Genomic DNA, 19,483 nt, shown 5'->3' on the forward strand with positions numbered 1-19,483 from the left:
GTACAATATTTTAAAATACTAGAAACAGGTGTTTTAGAAATTTCTAACATTGGTCCTAAATTTGGCTGGATATCAGAAATCTTTGGAATATAATGGGGAGACTTGATTGTACACCCTTATGGAGTAATAAATATTTAACAATATTAACAACAGCTTTTTGCAGGGTAAAGTGCAAACATGAGCTGTTAAAGGAACTACAGAAAAATCAGGGATGTGTCCTTTCAAATGTAAAAAGTCAGTGATAGACTATCAGTGGTCCTGAATAATTCGAACTGGGCTCCTAACAATACACGTGTATTTCAGAAAAAAGGCAAAAGCCCAGGAGGTTCTTCAAGATAAGTGCAGTAATTAGTAAATATTAATAAGTCCAACAGTCACAGGGCTTATGTCCAACAGTCACAGCATCAATTAAGCCCTCCCAAAGCCTCCAAGAGTATAAAACTCATCATTTGCCTTGGAAGAGCTCATTGACAGCGCAGCAGGCTATTAATAGAGGAGGGGCAGGGCAAGGTTAACTTCCATTCTATGTCTTTGCTTCCCGCCGGGTGCCAGAAGCAGGAAAGGCAGAGGATCTGGTCTGGAAGAAAGCAACAATAAAATTCGGCTAGTGGGGTGCTATAGTGAGATCACAGGGTCTCTGAGAGGTCCCTATCTGACTCACCAGGCTCCGAACCATAAGCATTAGTAGAGATAAGTGTGCACTGTGGTGCTCCAGCCATGAGAGTGTAAATTAAGCACTTTTCAGGCCTATCAGGGCCAGTCTCAGGCTGGTGAAGGGTGATGAAATGAGACAATATACCCCACAATATTATCAGGGGGTAGAAGGGAAGGTGACACAAATTTTCCTGGGGCCAATTGAGGCTGTTAAGTCATGGGTGACCTCAGATTGTGATCAAGTTGGAGTGTCTGGTCTGCAGTTGGCCCTGCTCCTTTATCTATCAGTTTTATTATTTGCATCAAATGTACATACAAAAATTAACATTGAAAAGATAAACTTCTGAAAATGTCAAAAATATAAAAATATTTAATGTGCACGGTGAACACTATAACAAAAATAAACTAAGAATGGCAGATTTGCAGGTTCTTGGTCATATTGCCCTGCAAAAAAAATTGAATAAATTGTGATTAAAAAGTGGTATATACCCAAAATAGTGTAATAAAACCTACAGTTAACTGCACCCCCCCCCCCCCCCCCAAAAAAAAGGCCCTCATATAGCTTTGTAGGCAGAAATATAAACAAGTTATGGGTGTCAGAATATGGTAATGCAAAAAAAAAATAAAAAATCCCCTTAAGGACTCTTTATAAGCCCTATTTCACCTTAAGGACTTGGCCATTTTTTGCAAATCTGACCAGTGCTGATAACTTTAAAACGCTTTGACTTATCCATGCCATTCTGAGATAGTTTTTTCATCACATATTGTACTTCATGACACTGGTAAAATTAAGTAAAAGAAAAAAATTTTTTTGCACAAAATAATACCAAATTTACCAAAATTTTTGAAAAATTCGCAAATTTCAAAGTTTCAGTTTCTCTACTTCTGTAATACATAGTGCTACCCCAAAAATTGTGATGACTTTACATTCCCCATATGTCTACTTCATGTTTGAATTATTTTGGGAATTATATTTTATTTTTTTGGGATGTTACAAGGCATAGAAGTTTAGAAGCAAATCTTGAAATTTTTCAGAAATTTACAAAAACCCAATTTTTAAGGACCACTACAGGTCTGAAGTCACTTTGTGAGGCTTACATGATAGAAACTGCCCAAAAATGACCCCATTCTATAAACTACACCCCTCAAGGTATTCAAAACTGATTTTACAAACTTCGTTAACCCTTTAGGTGTTGCACAAGAGTTATTGGCAAATGGGGATGAAATTTGAGAATTTTCCATTTTAACCCATTTTTTCCACTAACAAAGCAAGGGTTAACAGCCAAACAAGACTGTATCTTTATTGCCCTGACTCTTCCGTTTACAGAACCACCCCATATGTGGCTGTAAACTACTGTATGGCCATACAGCGGGTCGTAGAGGGAAAGGTGCGTCGTATGGTTTTTGGAAGCCAGATTTTGCTGGACTGGTTTTTTGACACCATGTCCCATTTGAAGCCCCCCTGATGCACCCCTAGAGTAGAAACTCCATAAAAGTGACCCCATCTAAGAAACTACACCCCTCGAGGTATTCAAAATAGATTTTACAAACTTGGTTAACCCTTTAGGTGTTGCACAAGATTTAATGGAAAATAGAGATACAATTTCAAAATTTGACTTTTGTGGCAGATTTTCCATTTTAATATTTTTTTTCCAGTTACAAAGCAAGGGTTAACAGCCAAACAAAACTCATTATTTATGGCCCTGATTCTGTAGTTTACAGAAACACCCCATATGTAGTCGCAAACTGCTGTGCGGGCACACAGCAGGGCGCAGAAGGAAAGGAATGCCATACGGTTTTTGAAAGGCAGATTTTGCTGGACTGTTTTTTTTTGACACCATGTCCCATTTGAAGCCCCCCGATGCACCTCTAGAGTAGAAACTCCAAAAAAGCCATTTTAGAAACTACGGGATAGGGTGGCAGTTTTTTTGGTAATAGTTTAGGGTACATATGATTTTTGGTTGCTCTATATTACACTTTTTGTGCAGCAAGGTAACAAGAAATAGCTTTTTTGGCACGTTTTTTTTTTTGTTATTTACAACATTCATCTGACAGGTTAGATCATGTGGTAATTTTATAGAGCAGGTTGTCACGGACGTGACAATACCTAATATGTATACAATTTTTTTTACTTATGTAAGTTTTACACAATGATTTCATTTTTAAAACAAAAAAAATGTTTTAGTGTCTCCATAGTCTAAGAGCCATAGTTTTTTCAGTTTTTGGGCGATTATCTTAAGTAGGGTCTCATTTTTTGCGGGACGGTTGGATTAGCACTACTTTGGGGTGCATATGACTTTTTAATCGCTTGCTATTACACTTTTTTGTGATGTAAGATGACAAAAAATTGCTTTTTTTACACCGTTTTTATTTGTATTTTTTAACGGTGGTCATCTGAGGGGTTAGGTCATGTGATATTTTTATAGATCCGGTTGATACGGACGTGTCGATACCTAATATGTATACTTTTTTTTATTTATTTAAGTTTTACACAATGATTTCATTTTTGAAACAAAAAAAATCATGTTTTAGTGTTTCCATAGTCTAAGAGCCATAGTTTTTTCAGTTTTTGGGCGATTATCTTGGGTAGGGTATGATTTTTGCGGGATGAGATGGCGGATTGATTGGTACTATTTTGGCATACATGCGACTTTTTTGATCACTTTTATTACCTTTTTTGGGAAGTAAGGTGGGCAAAATTTCAATTTTCTCATAGTTTTTATTTTTTTATTTTTATGGCGTTCACCGTGCGGGGAAAGTAACATGACCGTTTTATAGATCAGGTCGTTAAGGACGCGGCGATACCTAATATGTGTAGTGTATTTTTTATTTTTTATTTCATTCAGTGATAAATGTGTTTTTTTTATCTTAACTTTTTTCACTTTTTTTACATTATTTTTTTACCCAGACCCACTTGGTTCTTGAAGATCCAGTGGGTCTGATGTCTGTATAATACAGTACAGTACCCTATATAGGGTACTGTACTGTATTTTACTTACACTTTGTCTGAACACATCTATGCCTTTAGCATAGATCTGGTCAGCACCATGGACAGCAGGATGCCTGAGAAGGAGTCCTGTTGCCATGGGAACCTTCCCCGTCTGCTCAGTTGTAGCCACAACTGCGCAGACGGGGAAGGGTAAGGACGGGGCTGTCTGGGGGCTCTCTTCCTCTCCATCGGGGGGCTGCAAAGGCACAGCAGCCCCCCGATGGGAGAGGGAGGGAGCTCCCTGAGCTGTTAACCTTTTCTATACAGCAGTTCACCGATGTCAGCCGTTTATACCAGGGTGTCAGCAATGTGCTGACACCCTGGTATAACCACTGTCCACCAACGATTATTCAAGGGGAGGTGGGCGGGGGATCGCGATCTTGCCTGCCGCACCACCTGCCTCCCGCACCGCCCGCACCACCCCCCCTGCACCACCCGCCCACATAATATCATTCAGGGGTGCAGGGGGGGTTAATAAAACTTTATTTGGGACATTTTAAAGTCTCTGACCGCGGGGATCAGAATCGGCTGAAAGCGCAGCAAACCGCAGGTCTGAATTGACCTGCGGTTTGCTGCGATCGCCGATACGGGGGTCACATGACCCCCCCGGCGTTGTGACAGGATGCCGGCTGAATGATTTCAGCCGGCATCCCGTTCGGATTAACCCCCGGGGCGCCGCAATCTTATTTTAAACTCATGACGTACCAATACGTCATGGGTCCTTAAGGACTCGGGAAACATGCCGTACTGGTACGTCATGCGTCCCTAAGGGGTTAAGTAGTAAAAAATAATAAAAACTGCCTTTTAGCCAACTAACTTGATTTTGCTGGAATCGTACTGAAACAGAATAAGGTAGTCATTTTTAGTTCACACTGGACACCGTAAAAACTATGATGGAATTTGTTTTCACTTTCACCCCCAAATCATTTTTTTTTACATTTTTTAAAGTAACATACTGTATAGTAAATTAAATAGTGCCATAAATATATATATATATATATATATATATATATATATAAATAATAAGACCTCATATAGCTACGTGAACAAAAAAAGTAATAATTCTGGCTCTTAGACGAGGAAGGAACATGAAATTACAAAATTGGCCTGACCCTTAAAGGGTTGAACAACCTAGTATAAAAAGTACGACCAACATATAAACACGATTGTCCCTACAGTATTAGAGGAACAGGAAGTTTGTATATTGTGAAGTTTTATACCTCACTTTGTTTATTACCGTATTTTTCGCTTTATAAGGCGCACTCCCCCCCCCCCCCCCAAAAGTAGGGGGAAAATGGCCATGCGTCTTATAAAGCGAATACTAGTGAACACTTTCATTATGGAAGCGCTCACTAGTAAGCATTAGGTTCCGGGAGCGGGGAAGAAGCTATGCAATTGCTTCCGATACTCACCCTCCCTGGTCTTCTTGCTAGGGCCCGTGCTCCACTGTCCTGACCCCGTACAGCATCAGGACGTAGTGCGCACACTATGACATGACGCTGCACACAGTCAGGTGACAGTGCAGCGTGGGCCAGAAAAGACAGGGGAGCGCGACGCCGAAACCGTAGCAGAGCTGCGGCACAGGAGAGAAAAGGAAGTTTTTTTTTGTCTGATGGGGGTCTGAAAGAAAAGGGCTGATCTGAGGTCTGATGGGGGTCTAAAAGAAAAGGGCTGATCTGAGGTCTGATGGGAGTCTGAAAGAAAAGGGCTGTTTTGAGGTCTGTTGGGGGTCTGACATGGAGGACTGATATGGGGGTCTGATGTGATGTCCTGATATTTATGGGGGTCTGATCTGAGGATCTGATATGAGGTCTGATGACAAATATTTTTTCTTTTTTTCCTGCTCTAAAATCTGGGGTCTGTCTTATCATCGGGTACGTCTTATAAAGCGAAAAATACAGTAATTTTCTACAGGAGAGAATTACACATCACAAAGCCTTGGGAGCAATAAGCCATATTTTGTATGTTGCATGTGTTAAGTGATTTGTATTATAAGAAAATGATCATTTATTGAAAATGAGACTGCAGCTATGTAACATTGTCTCAGCATACTCTGGATATTAAATAGTGTTGATGTGATTGTTCATTGTAATTGGAAAATATGTCAGTGCAGATGTTATCCACTTTACACTACAGTACAGTAATAAGGAACAGACAGTATCTTAAGACATTATTCGTAATGTGAATGCATAACTCAAGAATATTGGCTTCAAATATATCCATAGACAAGTTATTGCCTACCCAGTGATATCTTTTCTCCTGAATCAGCAGGCAGCAGGAACACCAGCAGCGCTAATCCAGATATAAGAACGCAAGGTATCAATAAATTTAATCCATAGTATAATGTACGCCTGCGCATTGTCACTGTGTATGTCACATCTGGGTATGGCTCCTTACAGCAGTCATAGTACAATTCATTCCTTTTGCCTGGTACATCTGCAAAATGAAATGTAATGGATTTAATATTCATATTATTATATACAACTATATCTTGTCATCGTTACAATTTTATTATAAAATAAGATAATCCTTATATTATAAATAAAAATATAAAAGAAAAATATAAATTAAATAAATATAAAATACATATAATATACATAAATAATAATAAGTCCCACCGTGGGGAAATTCACAGTGTTACAGCAGCACAGAGAGTACAAAAACTCCAACATAAAGGCATTACAGTGACAGTACATTACAGATAAAAGAAAATGTAAAAAATAAGGGATATGGATATCACAGCTTATAGAATTCAGTCTCTGGATGGAATGATGTCCACCGGTACCTGTAGGCAATAAGTGCAGTCTATCTCCACTTGGGTTGGTTGTACAGCCTAACAGCAGCAGGGAGGAATGACTTCCAATAGCACACCTTCTCACACTTGGGGTGAAGCAGTCAGTCACTGACAGTACTGCCCAATGCTATCATCGTCTCATGCATGGGATGGGACTTATTCTCCAGCATGGAGATCAACCTGGATAGTATCCTTCACTTACCTACCACCTGCACTGGTTCTAGGGGGATCACCACGATGGAGCTGGCCCTTCTAATCAGTTTGTCAAGTCTCTTCCTCTCCCTGGTTGAGATGCTGCTACCCCAGTAGGCCATTCTTAAGAAGATGGCTGAGGGCACCACAGAGTTCAAAAAGGCCCTGAGAAGTACCCTCTGACTCCAAAAGCTCTCAGCCTCCTAAGCAGGTAAAGCCTGCCTGTAATCCTTTCTATATAGTGCATCCATGTTATCTGCCCAGACCATCTTATTATTGAGGAGTACACCCAGGTACTTATAAGTGTTGGCTATCTCAATGTCCATCACCTGGATGTCCGCTGGTTTAGGAGGATGTCTGTGCTTGCGGAAGTCTACAACCATCTCCTTAGTCTTCCCGGCATTGATCCTAAGGTGTTTCTGCTGACACTATGCCACAAATTCCTGGGTCAGTTCCCTGTACTCTATGTCATCATCTGTGATGACGCCAACTATTGCCGGGTCATCAGAGAACTTTTGTAAGTAGAAGCTAGATGAGTTGTACCTGAAGCCTGCAGTGTACAGCGTGAAGAGGAAAGGAGCAAGAACTGCACCTTGAGGTGCCCCTGTATTACAGATCATAGTGTCTCACACTATACTATATTATAACTACATACATCTCACTGTTTAAAGATGAGCTGTAATCACTTCTGACATATCAATTCTAGATAATCTTTTCTTATAACTATATGTTATGCTGTTCCTCTGTTATTCTTCCTAGAAATTTATGAATATATCGACATCTGGGTGCCACCATTCCCCTTGTAAAAGGGTCATCTCCCTACACAGTCTGGCTATGGCAACACTGGTTGAACAGTGTGAGTGCATAGGTCATCCTCCCCAAATATTTTTTCTAATAGAATTAACAGAGGAACAGAACAAAACACAGATATAAGATGGTCCAGAATTATAATTGCATGAGGAATACAAATGTTTATTGAACAGACATGTCATTGGAGCTGATAGATCCTATTTAACTAACACATTCATTGAAAAAAAAAGCACCAGGGAGGAGTTGCTAGAATCGAAGGAAACTTCATGCGTGAATGTAAGGCCTCATGCACACAACCATGTCCGTTTTGCGGTCCGCAAAAAACACTGACAAGGATAAAACATGTTACTTTTTGTGTGAAATAGACACACGGATGCAGAAAGCGCATGGAGGTCATTCGTGTGCTTTCTGCATCCTTGTATCTGTTCTGCAAAAGATATAACATGTCCTAAAGTTGTGTGGACCATGGACCTATTGAAGTTAATGGGTCTGCAACAAAATGCGGCATGCACACAAACCGCATCCATATTATGCGGATCTGGGATTTGGGAACTGCAAAACAGACACAGTTGTGTGCATGAAGCCAAATGATTATATATATGTCAGTGTAGAGCAAAAGGATATGTTTATTGGGCAAAACTGACAGAATTGCAATTTCTTTGCCCAACTGACCTCCTATATAAATTTGGTACCACTAAAACCATATCACCCCACAGAATAAAATTATCATATCATATATACCGCAGGAAGAACCCCATAAAAAATAAAAAATTACTGAAAGAATTGTAATTTTTGCCAACCTTACCTACAAAAAAATTGAAAAAAGATGAAAAAGTAATTTGTACTCCAAAATAGTACAAAAAAAATAATAACTACAGCTTGTCCTGCAACAAACAAATCCTCACACAGCTCACACAACTCAACCAAAAAATAAAAAAAATATATGGCCCCTAATAACACTGTATTCAGGAAAAAATGCATAACAAATTCTGGGGAGCATTATCTCATGTTGAGCATTGTGAAAATGAAAAATTTGGGACTAAAGCGACATTTTATTGGAACTAAAATGTAATTCTTCATTTTCGCAGCCAAGTGTTTCTAAATTCTATGAAATTCCTTGAGGGGTGTAGTTTTCAAAATGGAGTAACCTTTTGAGGTTTCCTTCCTAGGTCTCTCAGGCTCTCTTCAAATGTGACACGGCACCTGAAAACTATATCCACCCTTCATTAACAATAGGGCACTTGTTTCCTTCTGAGCCCTGCAGTGTGCCCATGAAGAAATTTACAACCACATATGGGGTGTTTATGTAAACTGCAGAATCAGGGTAATAAATATTGATGTTTGTGTTGCTGTTAACCCTTGCTGTGCGACAGAATTTTTTTTATTTAAATGGAATATCTGCACACACACAAAAAAAAATTCTCCTCCAGTTAGCTTTAATTCCTTTGGAACACCTAAAGGCCTCTTTCACACGGGCGTGAGTTTTTTTGCCCGGATAAGAGCCGGGTGCGTTGCGGGAAAATGCGCGATTTTTTCTGCGCAAGTGAAAAACATTGTCATGCGTTGCACTCGCGTGAGAAAAATCGCGCATGTTTGGTACCCAAACCCGAACTTCTTCATAGAAGTTCGGGCTTGGGATTGATGTTCTGAAGATTGTATTATTTTCCCTTATAACATGCTTATAAGGGAAAATAATAGCATTCTGAATACAGAATGCATAGTAAACCAGCGCTAGAGGGGTTAAAAAAAAAAAATAAAATAATTTAACTCACCCAGGTCCTGTTCATCAGCAGCGGAGACACAAGGAGATGCCAGCTTCGCGAGCAAGTGGACTAAGGTGAGTTAAATTTTATTTTTATTTTTTTTAACCCCTCTAGCGCTGGTTTACTATGCATTCTGTATTCAGAATGCTATTATTTTCCCTTATAACCATGTTATAAGGGAAAATAATAATGATGGGGTCTCCATCCCGATGGTCTCCTAGCAACCATGCGTGCAAATCGCACGGCATCCGTACTTGCTTGCGGATGCCATCCGATTTTCACATACCCCATTCACTTCTATGGGGCCTGCGTCACGTCAAAATCGGAAAATATAGAGCATGCTGCGATTTCAACTGAACGCACAAGTGATGCGTTAAAAACATCGCTCATGTGCACAGCCCCATAGAAATGAATGGGTCAGGATTTAATGCGGGTGCCATACGTTCGCCGCACGGATCGCACCCGCACGGAAAACTCGCCCGTGTGAAAGGGGCCTAAGGGTTAACAAAGTATGTAAAATAAGATTTGACTAGTTTGAGGGGTGTAGTTTCTAAAATGCTGTAATTTTGGGTGATTTCTATTAAGTAAGCCCATTAGAGTCACTTCAGAACTCAATTGGTCCTTAAAAACACGGTTATGAAAATTTTAAAATTAGCTTAGTGAATTCCAAACCTTCTAAAATCCTAAAAAAAAAAAGTCTGAAATTTACAAAATTATGCCAGCATAGAGTAGATTTATGGGGAATGTTAATTAATAACTATTTTGCGAGAAATCACTATTTGTCCTAAAATCTGAGAAATTCTATTAGAAAATTGCAAATTTTTCAAAATTTTCAGCAAATGTTGGATTTTTTTAGACATAAAGGTAAAACATATCAACTCAAATTCACCACTAACAAGAAGGACAGTGTGTCACAAGAAAACATTCTTAGGCCCCTTGCAAACGAACGTGTCCGGATTAGGTCCAGATGCGTTGCATCTGCGATCAGGGAAAATCGTACGAGTAGGTACGCAATTGCAGTCAGTTTTGACTGTGATTGTGTTCCGATGTTCAGTTTTTATCGTGCGGGTCCAATGCGTTTTGCACGCGCACAATAAAAAACTGACTGTGGTACCCAGACCCAAACCCGGACTACTTCACTGACGTGCGGGTTTGGGTTAGGTGTTCTGTATAATTCATTATTTTCCCTGTTAACAAGGTTATAAGGGGAAATAATAGCATTCTTAATACAGAATGCTTACTAAAATGTGACTTTGGGGGTTAAAAAAAATGTACTCACCTTTTTATTCATATCTATGGGGCCTGCGTTGCGTGAAAAACGCAAATATAGAACATGCTGCGATTTTCACGCAATGCACAAGTGATGCGTGAAAAGGACCGCTCATCTGAACTGCCCTATTAAAGTGAATGGGTCCGGATTCAGTGCGGGTGCAATGCGTTCACCTCACGGATTGCACCCGCACGGAACTCTCGCCCCATGTGAAAGGGGCCTAAGGCTGCATTCACACTTCAGTTATTTGGTCATTTATTTCGATCAGTTATTGTGAGCCAAAACCAGTAGTGACGCCTACACAGAAATAAGGTATAATGGAAAGATCTGCACCTGTTCTGTATTTTTTGCCGCTTTCAGACAAGCGTATTTGCAATGCATATATAGTCTGGACTTAATGTAACGGCATCCGCTGCTAATATATATGAATGGAGCTATTCACATGGGCAAATTCCGTCAGTATTTGAAATCCACAGCATGTCTCAGTTTTGTGCAGATTTGTTTCCAAATACGCACATTACAGTCTGTGCAGTGGATAAATAATGAAGGAATAAAGAAATATGCATGTCAATCCTGATGAAATCCTGAAGCAATCCTGATGACGACAATACTGATAGTATATCATCAGTAGAGATGAGCGAATCGAATCAGACGAAGTGGAATTCGATCCGAATGCAAATTTCCTCGCTCTTTGTGGTAACGAAATGCATTTTTCCTAAAATGACGGCTACACGTGTGAGGACTGAGGACATGGGGCAAGGAACTCTGGGAAGGCGGGATCACCCGATTGACATGCCTGCATGCAGCCAATCAGTAGCCAACCCTTTGATGTCACAGCCCTATAAATACGGCTGCCATCTTAGAGCCAGAGCCATTTTCCAGCGTTCAGAGTGCAGGGACAGACGTGTGAAGGCACTAGGGACAGCAATTGTAAAAACCTGATTGTGGAAAAAAAAGACAGAAAAAACAATTTATAAGTGCAGGGAAAGGATAGGGAAAAATCACTCCACAGCATCTTAGTGCAGGGAGAGACATCAGAAGGCGCTAGGGACATTGGTAGGAAAGTGATTTACAAGTGCAGGGAAAGATTATTTGAGGGATCCAAATAGCCATTAGACAGCTCTGTCATTCCAGCTTTTTGTTATTGGGCTGCAAGTGCTATGTTGAAAAGCCTTTAGTGGCTTATATCTTAGTATCTTATATCAGTACTACAAGAAAAATATATACACATTTTACTTCTGCAGTTTTTTCTGGTCAAAGCGTATAGTGGCCTATTTCAGTCCAACAAGAAAAATATATTCTCAGTTCACTTCTGCAGTTATTTCTGTTGAAAGCGTATAGGGGCGTATTTCAGTACTACAGGAAAAATATATACGCACTTCACTCTTTATGTTTTTTCTGGTCAAAGCGTATAGTGGCCTATTTCAGTACAACAGGAAAAATATATTCTTAGTTCAAATCTGCTATTATTTTTGGGTCAAAGCGTATAGTGGCCCATTTCAGTCCAACAAGAAAAATATATTCTCAGATCACTTCTGCAGTTATTTCTGTTAAAAGCGTATAGGGGTGTATTACAGTAAAAAAAGACAAATATATATGCACTGCACTGTTGCAGTTATTTCTAGTGAAAGCGTATAGGGGCGTATTTCAGTACTACAAGAAAAATATATGCACAATTCACTTGCAGTTAATTGTGGTGAAAGCGTTTAGTGGCCTATTTCAGCTCAAAAAGTAAACTATATTCGTCGCTTTTAGGGGTGTTTTAATTTTCGTTTAATTTGTTTAGTTCATCTAAAAGTATGTCTGGCAGAGAAGTGCCAGGCCATGCACAGAGGAGTGGCAGAGGCCTAAATGTTTCTGGCGCAAGCAGAGGTTGCAGCAGAGTAAGGGGGCGTGGGATCAGGAGTCGCAGCGAGAGGCCTGAGCTCCCGGTGTCATCTAGCGGTCGTGTCTTGACCAGCAACCCAGCAGTTCTTGATTGGTTAACTCGGTCATCTACGTCATCCCAAGTGACATCAGACACCCCCAAGCCAAGAGTCATCAGACACAACCATTAGTTGGCATGGCCCTGTACCCTCACCTGTCCTCAAACTGCCTCTGTCCTTTTCTGTTACATCACCGCAAGAAGTACTATATGCTGTGGGCTAAGCTCTACTTTTCAGCGAGGAAGAGCTACTAGAGGACAGTTAGCAGCTACTGCCCAGCCAAGATCTGGAGGAGACATCCGCTGCTTCCTCCGGTAGGCGGGCAAGTAGTTGTGATGTGAGCTGTCAGGCTCCTGACCCAGAGACCATTGAGGAGGACATCAGTGATGTGCAGACACTACTCGATGATGATGAAGCCGATCGCACTTGGGAGCCGGGTGAAGAAGGGGCTTCGTCTTCATCAGGAGAAGAGGGTGGCAGCTTGCCTGTCAGACAGCTGCTGAGCCAGCAAGTGGGAGTCAGTAGGGTGGCAGCAGTGGGAGGTCAGGAGCAAAATGGGCACGGGGTAGACCACCCACTTTGCAGCAGCCTACCTGCCCTGGAAGTAGTGGTGCAGGGGTTCACGGAGGCAGCTGCAGTAGCAGTCAGTCAGTGGGGACTGTTGGGGGTAAAATCACCTACTCGGCGGTGTGGCAGTTTTTTGTTAAGCCGCTGGAGGTTAACATGGCCATATGTAGAATCTGTGGGCAGAATGTGAAGCGTGGCCAGGGGGCCAAGGTTGGCACCACGGCCCTGCGTGAACATGTGCAGCATCATCATAAAGTGTCCTGGGAGAACCGTGGCTCTTATGTGGTGGTCCAGCCTGCGGCAGCTACCGCTGCATCACCCAGTGGCACGCACCTGGTTTCAGCCAGTCAAGGCTCCACCACCTCAGCCGAAGGGAGCTGTCTGTCATTCCCATCTTCTGCTGATCCCGGATGCTCCTGCTCCTACTCCTTGTCAGTCATTCCGTAAGTAATCGATCACCGAAGCGATTGCCAAGAGACAGCAGTATGCGTGCACTCATCCAGCGGCGCAGAAGCTGAATGTGCTGCTGTCAAAGTTGCTGGTGCTGCAGTCCCTCCCTTTCCAAGTGGTGGACTCTGCACCTTTCTTGTGCCGAGCCGTGGTGGAGAGTCCCAAGCCGTCATTTCTTTGCGAAAAAGGCAGTACCAGCCCTACACAAATATGTAGAACAGAAGGTGGGCCAGTCCTTGAGCCTGTTGGTGTCTGCCAAAGTGCACGGCACATGTGGAGCTGTAACTACGGTCAGGGACAGTACATGTCCTTTACGGCCCACTGGGTGAATGTGGTTCCTGCACAGCCACACCAGCAACTTGGCCAGGTCATGCCACTTCCGCCTCCACGTTGTCACGCCGTTGGTTCTGCGACAATGTCCGCCTCTACCTCCTCATCCTCCACCATGTCCTCAGCCTCCACTGCAGGGACAGGTTATAGTGTCCATCCAGCATAACACATGTGCAGGGCAAGGCAGTGTCACACTATTCTGCACCTTGTTTGCCTTGGTGAACGGAGTCACACAGGGGAGAAACTGCTCCGTGTGATTCATCAAGAAATCGAATCCTGGCTTTCTCGGCGACAACCAAAAATCAGAACCATTGTGACCAAAAACAGAACATAGTGTCAGCGCTGCATCAAGGAAGGCTGAGCCATGTGCCCTGCATGGCACACATGTTCAATCTGGTTGTCAAGAGGTTCTACCCTCCATATGTTGGACCGACTATACGAACAGAGAAAGGCCATCAACGATTTTTTGATGATACAAGTGGATAGGAGTACTCTCCTGTGTAACTTCGATGTGAGCCAATGGCAGCTCATGCGCGACACCTGTCGTTTGCTCAGGCCCTTTCAGGATGCCACGTTATTTGTTAGTCGCCAGGACTATGGGCTGAACTATGTCATTCCACTGCTTCATGTCCTGGAACAGATGCTGGCAACAATGGCTGGTCAGGGGACTGGAGACATGGCACCTTGATCTCACGGCCACATGAGCCCTGTGGGGCTGAACTAGAAGAGGTGGCGGAGGGGAAGGAGGACATTGGAGCACAGGCAATGTGTAGCCAAATGTGTGGTTTTTCTACTCAAGTGATAAGAGAGGAGGAGCAGTATGCAGTAGAGATGGAGGCAGGAGTCCCTCCGAGTCACTTGCGCAAATGGCCCGATGCATGCTCACTTGCTTGCGTAGTGACAGTCGAATTGTCACCATTTGGCAGAGGGATGACTTCTGGCTCTCCACCTTGTTGGACCCTTGCTACCGGTCCAGAATGGGGGGCCTATTGTACACCCACTGAGAGGGAGGACAAACTGAACTACTACAGAGACATCCTATGTAGTCAGTTGGCCGCTGCCTATCTGCGCCATCGTCCATCCTCTCGCAGGTCTGACGTCTGACCCTGGGTCCCTCTGTGCTCATGTTCTACTGCCATGGCTGCTGGGGAGGGGTGGGGTGGCAGGAGCAGTACCAGCTCCATCATCAGCCTGAGTCTACAGTCGCTGATGAGTAGCTTTCTTCACCTGCATAGTGAAGAAACTACTGACCAGCAGCAGGTAGACCTGGAGCAGGACCTGAACCAGCAGTTGGTGGCATACTTGGACAGCACCCTGCCAACCCACATTGAAGATCCACTGGACCACTGGGCAGCCAAACTGGATTTGTGGCCACAACTAGCAGAGTTTGCCCTGGAAAAGCTGTCCTGCCAGGCCGGTAGTGTGGCATCAGAGCGGGTGCTTAGTGCGGCGGGGGCCATAGTTACCCCAAGGAGAACTCGCCTGTCCACCCAAAATGTGGAGAGACTGACCTTTGTCAAGATGAATCAGGTGTGGATCAGCCAGGATTTCCAACCACCAATTCCTGATGCATCAGACTAGATCATCCATGGTGCCACACCAACACTTTGATAAAAGATACCAGTTTCTTCTGACCACCTGCCCCAGCTACTACTCTGATGCTGCAATCAGCCTGATGCCACACATCTGATGCCAAGTGCTCCTTCTTTCACCCACCTTCATCAGCGGGTACTGGTATTGCCACCCCACTCTGTTACTGCGTCACTTTGTGGTCCCCTAATGCAGCTGCTGCTGCCATCTCCAAACAATGTCACCTTGCCACTCTGTGGTCTCCTGAAGCTGCTGCTGCTATTGCCATCTCCACACTATGTCACCTTGCCACTCTGTGGTATCCTCCTGATGCTCCTGCTGTTGCCGCCACCTCCACACTCTGTTGTCTTCTCATGCTGCTTCCACCTCATCAATATGTCATAGGTCCACTCTGTGGACTTCTGCTGTTACGACCCTCCCCACTTTATGACTGGGCCACTATTTTGACTTTTGGCCTGGCTGACATAATCATTTATTTGACCTTTCTTCTGATCTGTCAGAAGGAAGAAAAAATGAGATGCACAACAGATCCTGTCGGTGCAACATCTATAAGGCCTGTCAGAATTGGCTTATGATTTGGTAGCCAAAAGCAGGAGTGGGTACAAAACACAGAAGACATGCAAATATTCAGCTCACGTGTCATCTCTGTTTTAGATCCACTCCTATTTTTTTGGGAATTAGCAATACTGATGGATTATTGAGCAAATGCTGACCGAAGGCGTATGCTCCACAGACAGGATCCGTTTTTTTTGGGGGGTTATTATGACGGATCATAGGAAAGGCAAATTAATCAGTGACGTCAACACAAAGTTACTGCTGACACCCTCTCCACTCTTTCGGGGGGATCTACTTGTATAAGCATTTAATAGAACAGGTTCTGTAGACATCTATGTAGAATCAGCTGACGGTGTAAAACAGGGATGTCAAACTCGTGGCCCTCCAGCTGTTGCAAAACTACAACTCCCATCATGCCTGGGCATACTACAGCTATCAGGGAATCATGGGAGTTGTAGTTTTGCAACATCTGGAGGGCCATGAGTTTGACATCCATGGTGTAAAAGGACTTGCGCTTCTTCTTAATGCTAACATTGACCTATTAGGCTGAGTTGATGCTTCAGTTATTTGGTCAGTTTTGGCCACGTAACTGCCCAAATAAGTGAAGTGCGCAGTGATTCTAAGTGCAACGCCTGTCATCTGCATGTCATACTGACTCACAGTATTATTTCTCTACCACAGCAGACTCTCTATGAGTGTTACTGCAAGGCACAGTGTTCTACATCACTATAAAGGCTCTCTGCAGCCTGGAAATAGCCATTTTTAACGTAATTCACCGCAAATTAATTCTGATCGAAGTGAATTTTTCCAAAACAATTCGGCAAACCGGCGAATCGATTTTTTTTTGCATGATAAAAAACTGAAGGTTTACAAAAAACATCTCTTAGCAACCATCAGTGAAAAATGCATCGCAACCACACTTGCTTGCGGATGCAATGCATTTTTCACGCAGCTCTATTCACTTTTATAGTGCCAGGGCTGCGTAAAAAACACAGAATATAGAACATGCTGCGATTTTCATGCAACGCACAAGTGATGATTGAAAAACAACACTTATGCACGCAGACCTATTAAAATGAATGGGTCTGGATTCAGTGCGGGCGCAATGCGTTCATATCACACATTGCACCCGCGCAGAAAACTCGCTTGTGTGAAAGGGGCCTTAGAAGACTTGGATTAATAAAAGCGTTCCAGAGTTATTACCAGATAAAGTGACACATGTTCGGTTTGAAAAATGAGGCTCTGGCATTTGGTCCAAACTGACTTTTGCTTGGAGGGTTTAAAGTCTATTGTGAATCATGAAATTTGCGACCAACTGGGGATTTTTGCATGGCTTTTGTTTCCCATTGCGTTTTTGCGCTTTTTGCGATTTTGTAGTATGCTCTAGGTATGGCTTTTTTCTCATGGCAATTTCTACAGGAAATCCAAAAATGATGTGTGATGGAAGCCGTACAATTTATCCCTTTTAAAATAAATTTTCCATTTTGATATGATTGTTAGGGGTTAAAAGCGCTGGCCCACGAGCAACATTTTCACCTATAAACAAGACTGTTGTGACCCTTACTGATCCCGAAGTTTTCCTGTCTGAATGAAGTGGTGGTGAGTATGAGTGACTGCACTCAGTTCATAGCGACTGTGCGAGAGAGAGACGAGCGCTGTACTCTGCAGTCACATAGACAGTGAATGTAATGGTGTTCATGCATGCTACAGCTCCATGCACTCAAGAGACTTGGGGACTCTGTTCTTGTGATTGGTGTGGATCGCAATAGTCCGACCCCTAGCTATCATACGTGGATATCCTGTGGATAGGTTATTAATGTTGTTTATGATCAACCCCTTTAAGGAGACTATAGTTATACATCATATTGTATCATTTTATAATACTCTATATAATGCTACCATGTTTTACATTATCCATTGCCCAGGAATCAGGCATTGTGATGAACACGTGCCTGTGACATAACAGTTATTTATAGGATTGTTCTATACCTTGAGTATCCTCTCACAGTCATTATGACAGGTATGTCTAAAGGGGTTTCCGTCATTGTTAATGTACAAACATGCTTCTCCAGTCAGATTGATTACTGTGCCGTCAGTAAACACTCTGCCTGCAGGAAATGTTACAGAATGCTCCTGTGGTCATCTCTGAGCTGCACAGATACATGAGAATTGCTTTCATTCTCTCATGATTAGAATGAGATACAGAAAAGTAAGCTCGTCCTACAGATAAGTAATTAAAAAAAGTTTAAAATTAATTTCATAACCCCTTTAATGACCCACCAATAATTTTAAAGGACTATTGACACATAAAGTTCTAAAACAGAATCCAGTTTCTCATGGATTTATATTCAACCGCATGTTATTTTTTAAATGCGTTAGCCCTTTCACTTCCGAGGCATGTGTAATGCATCATGATTTTAAATACTTGTCAAGACTAGAATATAAGGGCTAGAACATGGTATGATTTTGAAGCTAAAAATCTTAGAGGGTCATTTATTATTAGTTTTACTCAAATTTTTGGTGTATATATGTTGCAGATTCAGTCGCAATGGGGATTTGTGGCTGAATCTGTGACTTTTCCCCACTCATGTCAGGTCTTAATAGGTGGTGTGGCGCTGGTGGGGAAGGGGGGCGGGTGAGTCGGCTCATTTATCATTTTCTACGCCTGGTTTAGGCGTAGAAAATTATCTAAATGTACTACAGCAAGTTTAGATTTAGGCTGGTGGTGGATGTGCATAAGTTATGTAGAGGCCAGAGCCAGCGCAAAGGGCATTAAGACCAGCGTGTAAAACAATGGGACTTCTTAATAAATGACCCCATTAGTTTCCAAATTATACTAGGCTCAGTAGTCTTGGGGCATTATTCTAGGGGCAATAGTTTGGTGCACTAGTTTGAAATAGAAAGTTTACTGAGGTGTAAGAGTGGGTTAGCTGAAAGTGAAATCAGGAAGATACATCAGCCATAGGTGGACACGGCTGGACACCGCCAGACATTTTATTCACTATAATTAAAAGTATTTGGTCAGCACCCCAGGATATAATGTGGTGCTCAGTGGTAAAGGAATCCTCCCATAGAGATGTATAAGAATACCACGACACTAAAAAATTATGCTTAAATATGTTTTATTAAAGGGTTATTCCCATCTGATACATTGAGGGCATATCACTAGGATATGACACCAATGTCTGATAGGTGCGGGTCCCACATCTGGGAACCGCACACAGTGGCGTAGTGTGTGTGTGTGTGGGGGGCGTTGCTCCAGGCGCAAAACTTTAGGGGGCGCCAGCAGGGCCGCACCGCCAATTAGACAAAGTGATCCGATCACCCTAGGTGGCGCAGCGCTGCTCACAAGTGGGGGACGGCGGCAGGGCACAGGGAGATAAGGGCTTCCATTGTGGAAGCACTCATCCCCATAGTCATCTGTATCGCCGTCCTCAGGACAGCAATAGATACAGATGGATGTGTTGCGGCGGGGCAGGGGATGGAGAGGCGTCTCCCTTCGCTGTTCGTCAGAGGCCGATGCAGTGCGGGACACAGGCTGCCATGAGGGTAAGTATAAGTGTTTATTTTTTTATATGGTACAATACTGGCTAC

General features: G+C 42.7%; 1 protein-coding gene across 1 annotated transcript in view; it reads right to left on the reverse strand.

Moving 5' to 3' along the window:
• LOC122926685 (neuronal acetylcholine receptor subunit alpha-7-like) overlaps window positions 1–19,483 on the reverse strand; it is a 384,000-nt gene that overhangs the window by 133,289 nt on the left and 231,228 nt on the right. Inside the window, exon 7 of the mRNA XM_044278149.1 lies at window positions 5,885–6,079. Within this exon, the coding sequence (XP_044134084.1) occupies window positions 5,885–6,079 (195 nt within the window). The remainder of the gene's footprint in view (window positions 1–5,884; window positions 6,080–19,483) is intronic.

The sequence above is a fragment of the Bufo gargarizans genome, chromosome 1 (assembly GCF_014858855.1).
Source record: "Bufo gargarizans isolate SCDJY-AF-19 chromosome 1, ASM1485885v1, whole genome shotgun sequence".
NCBI classification, from domain to species: domain Eukaryota; kingdom Metazoa; phylum Chordata; class Amphibia; order Anura; family Bufonidae; genus Bufo; species Bufo gargarizans.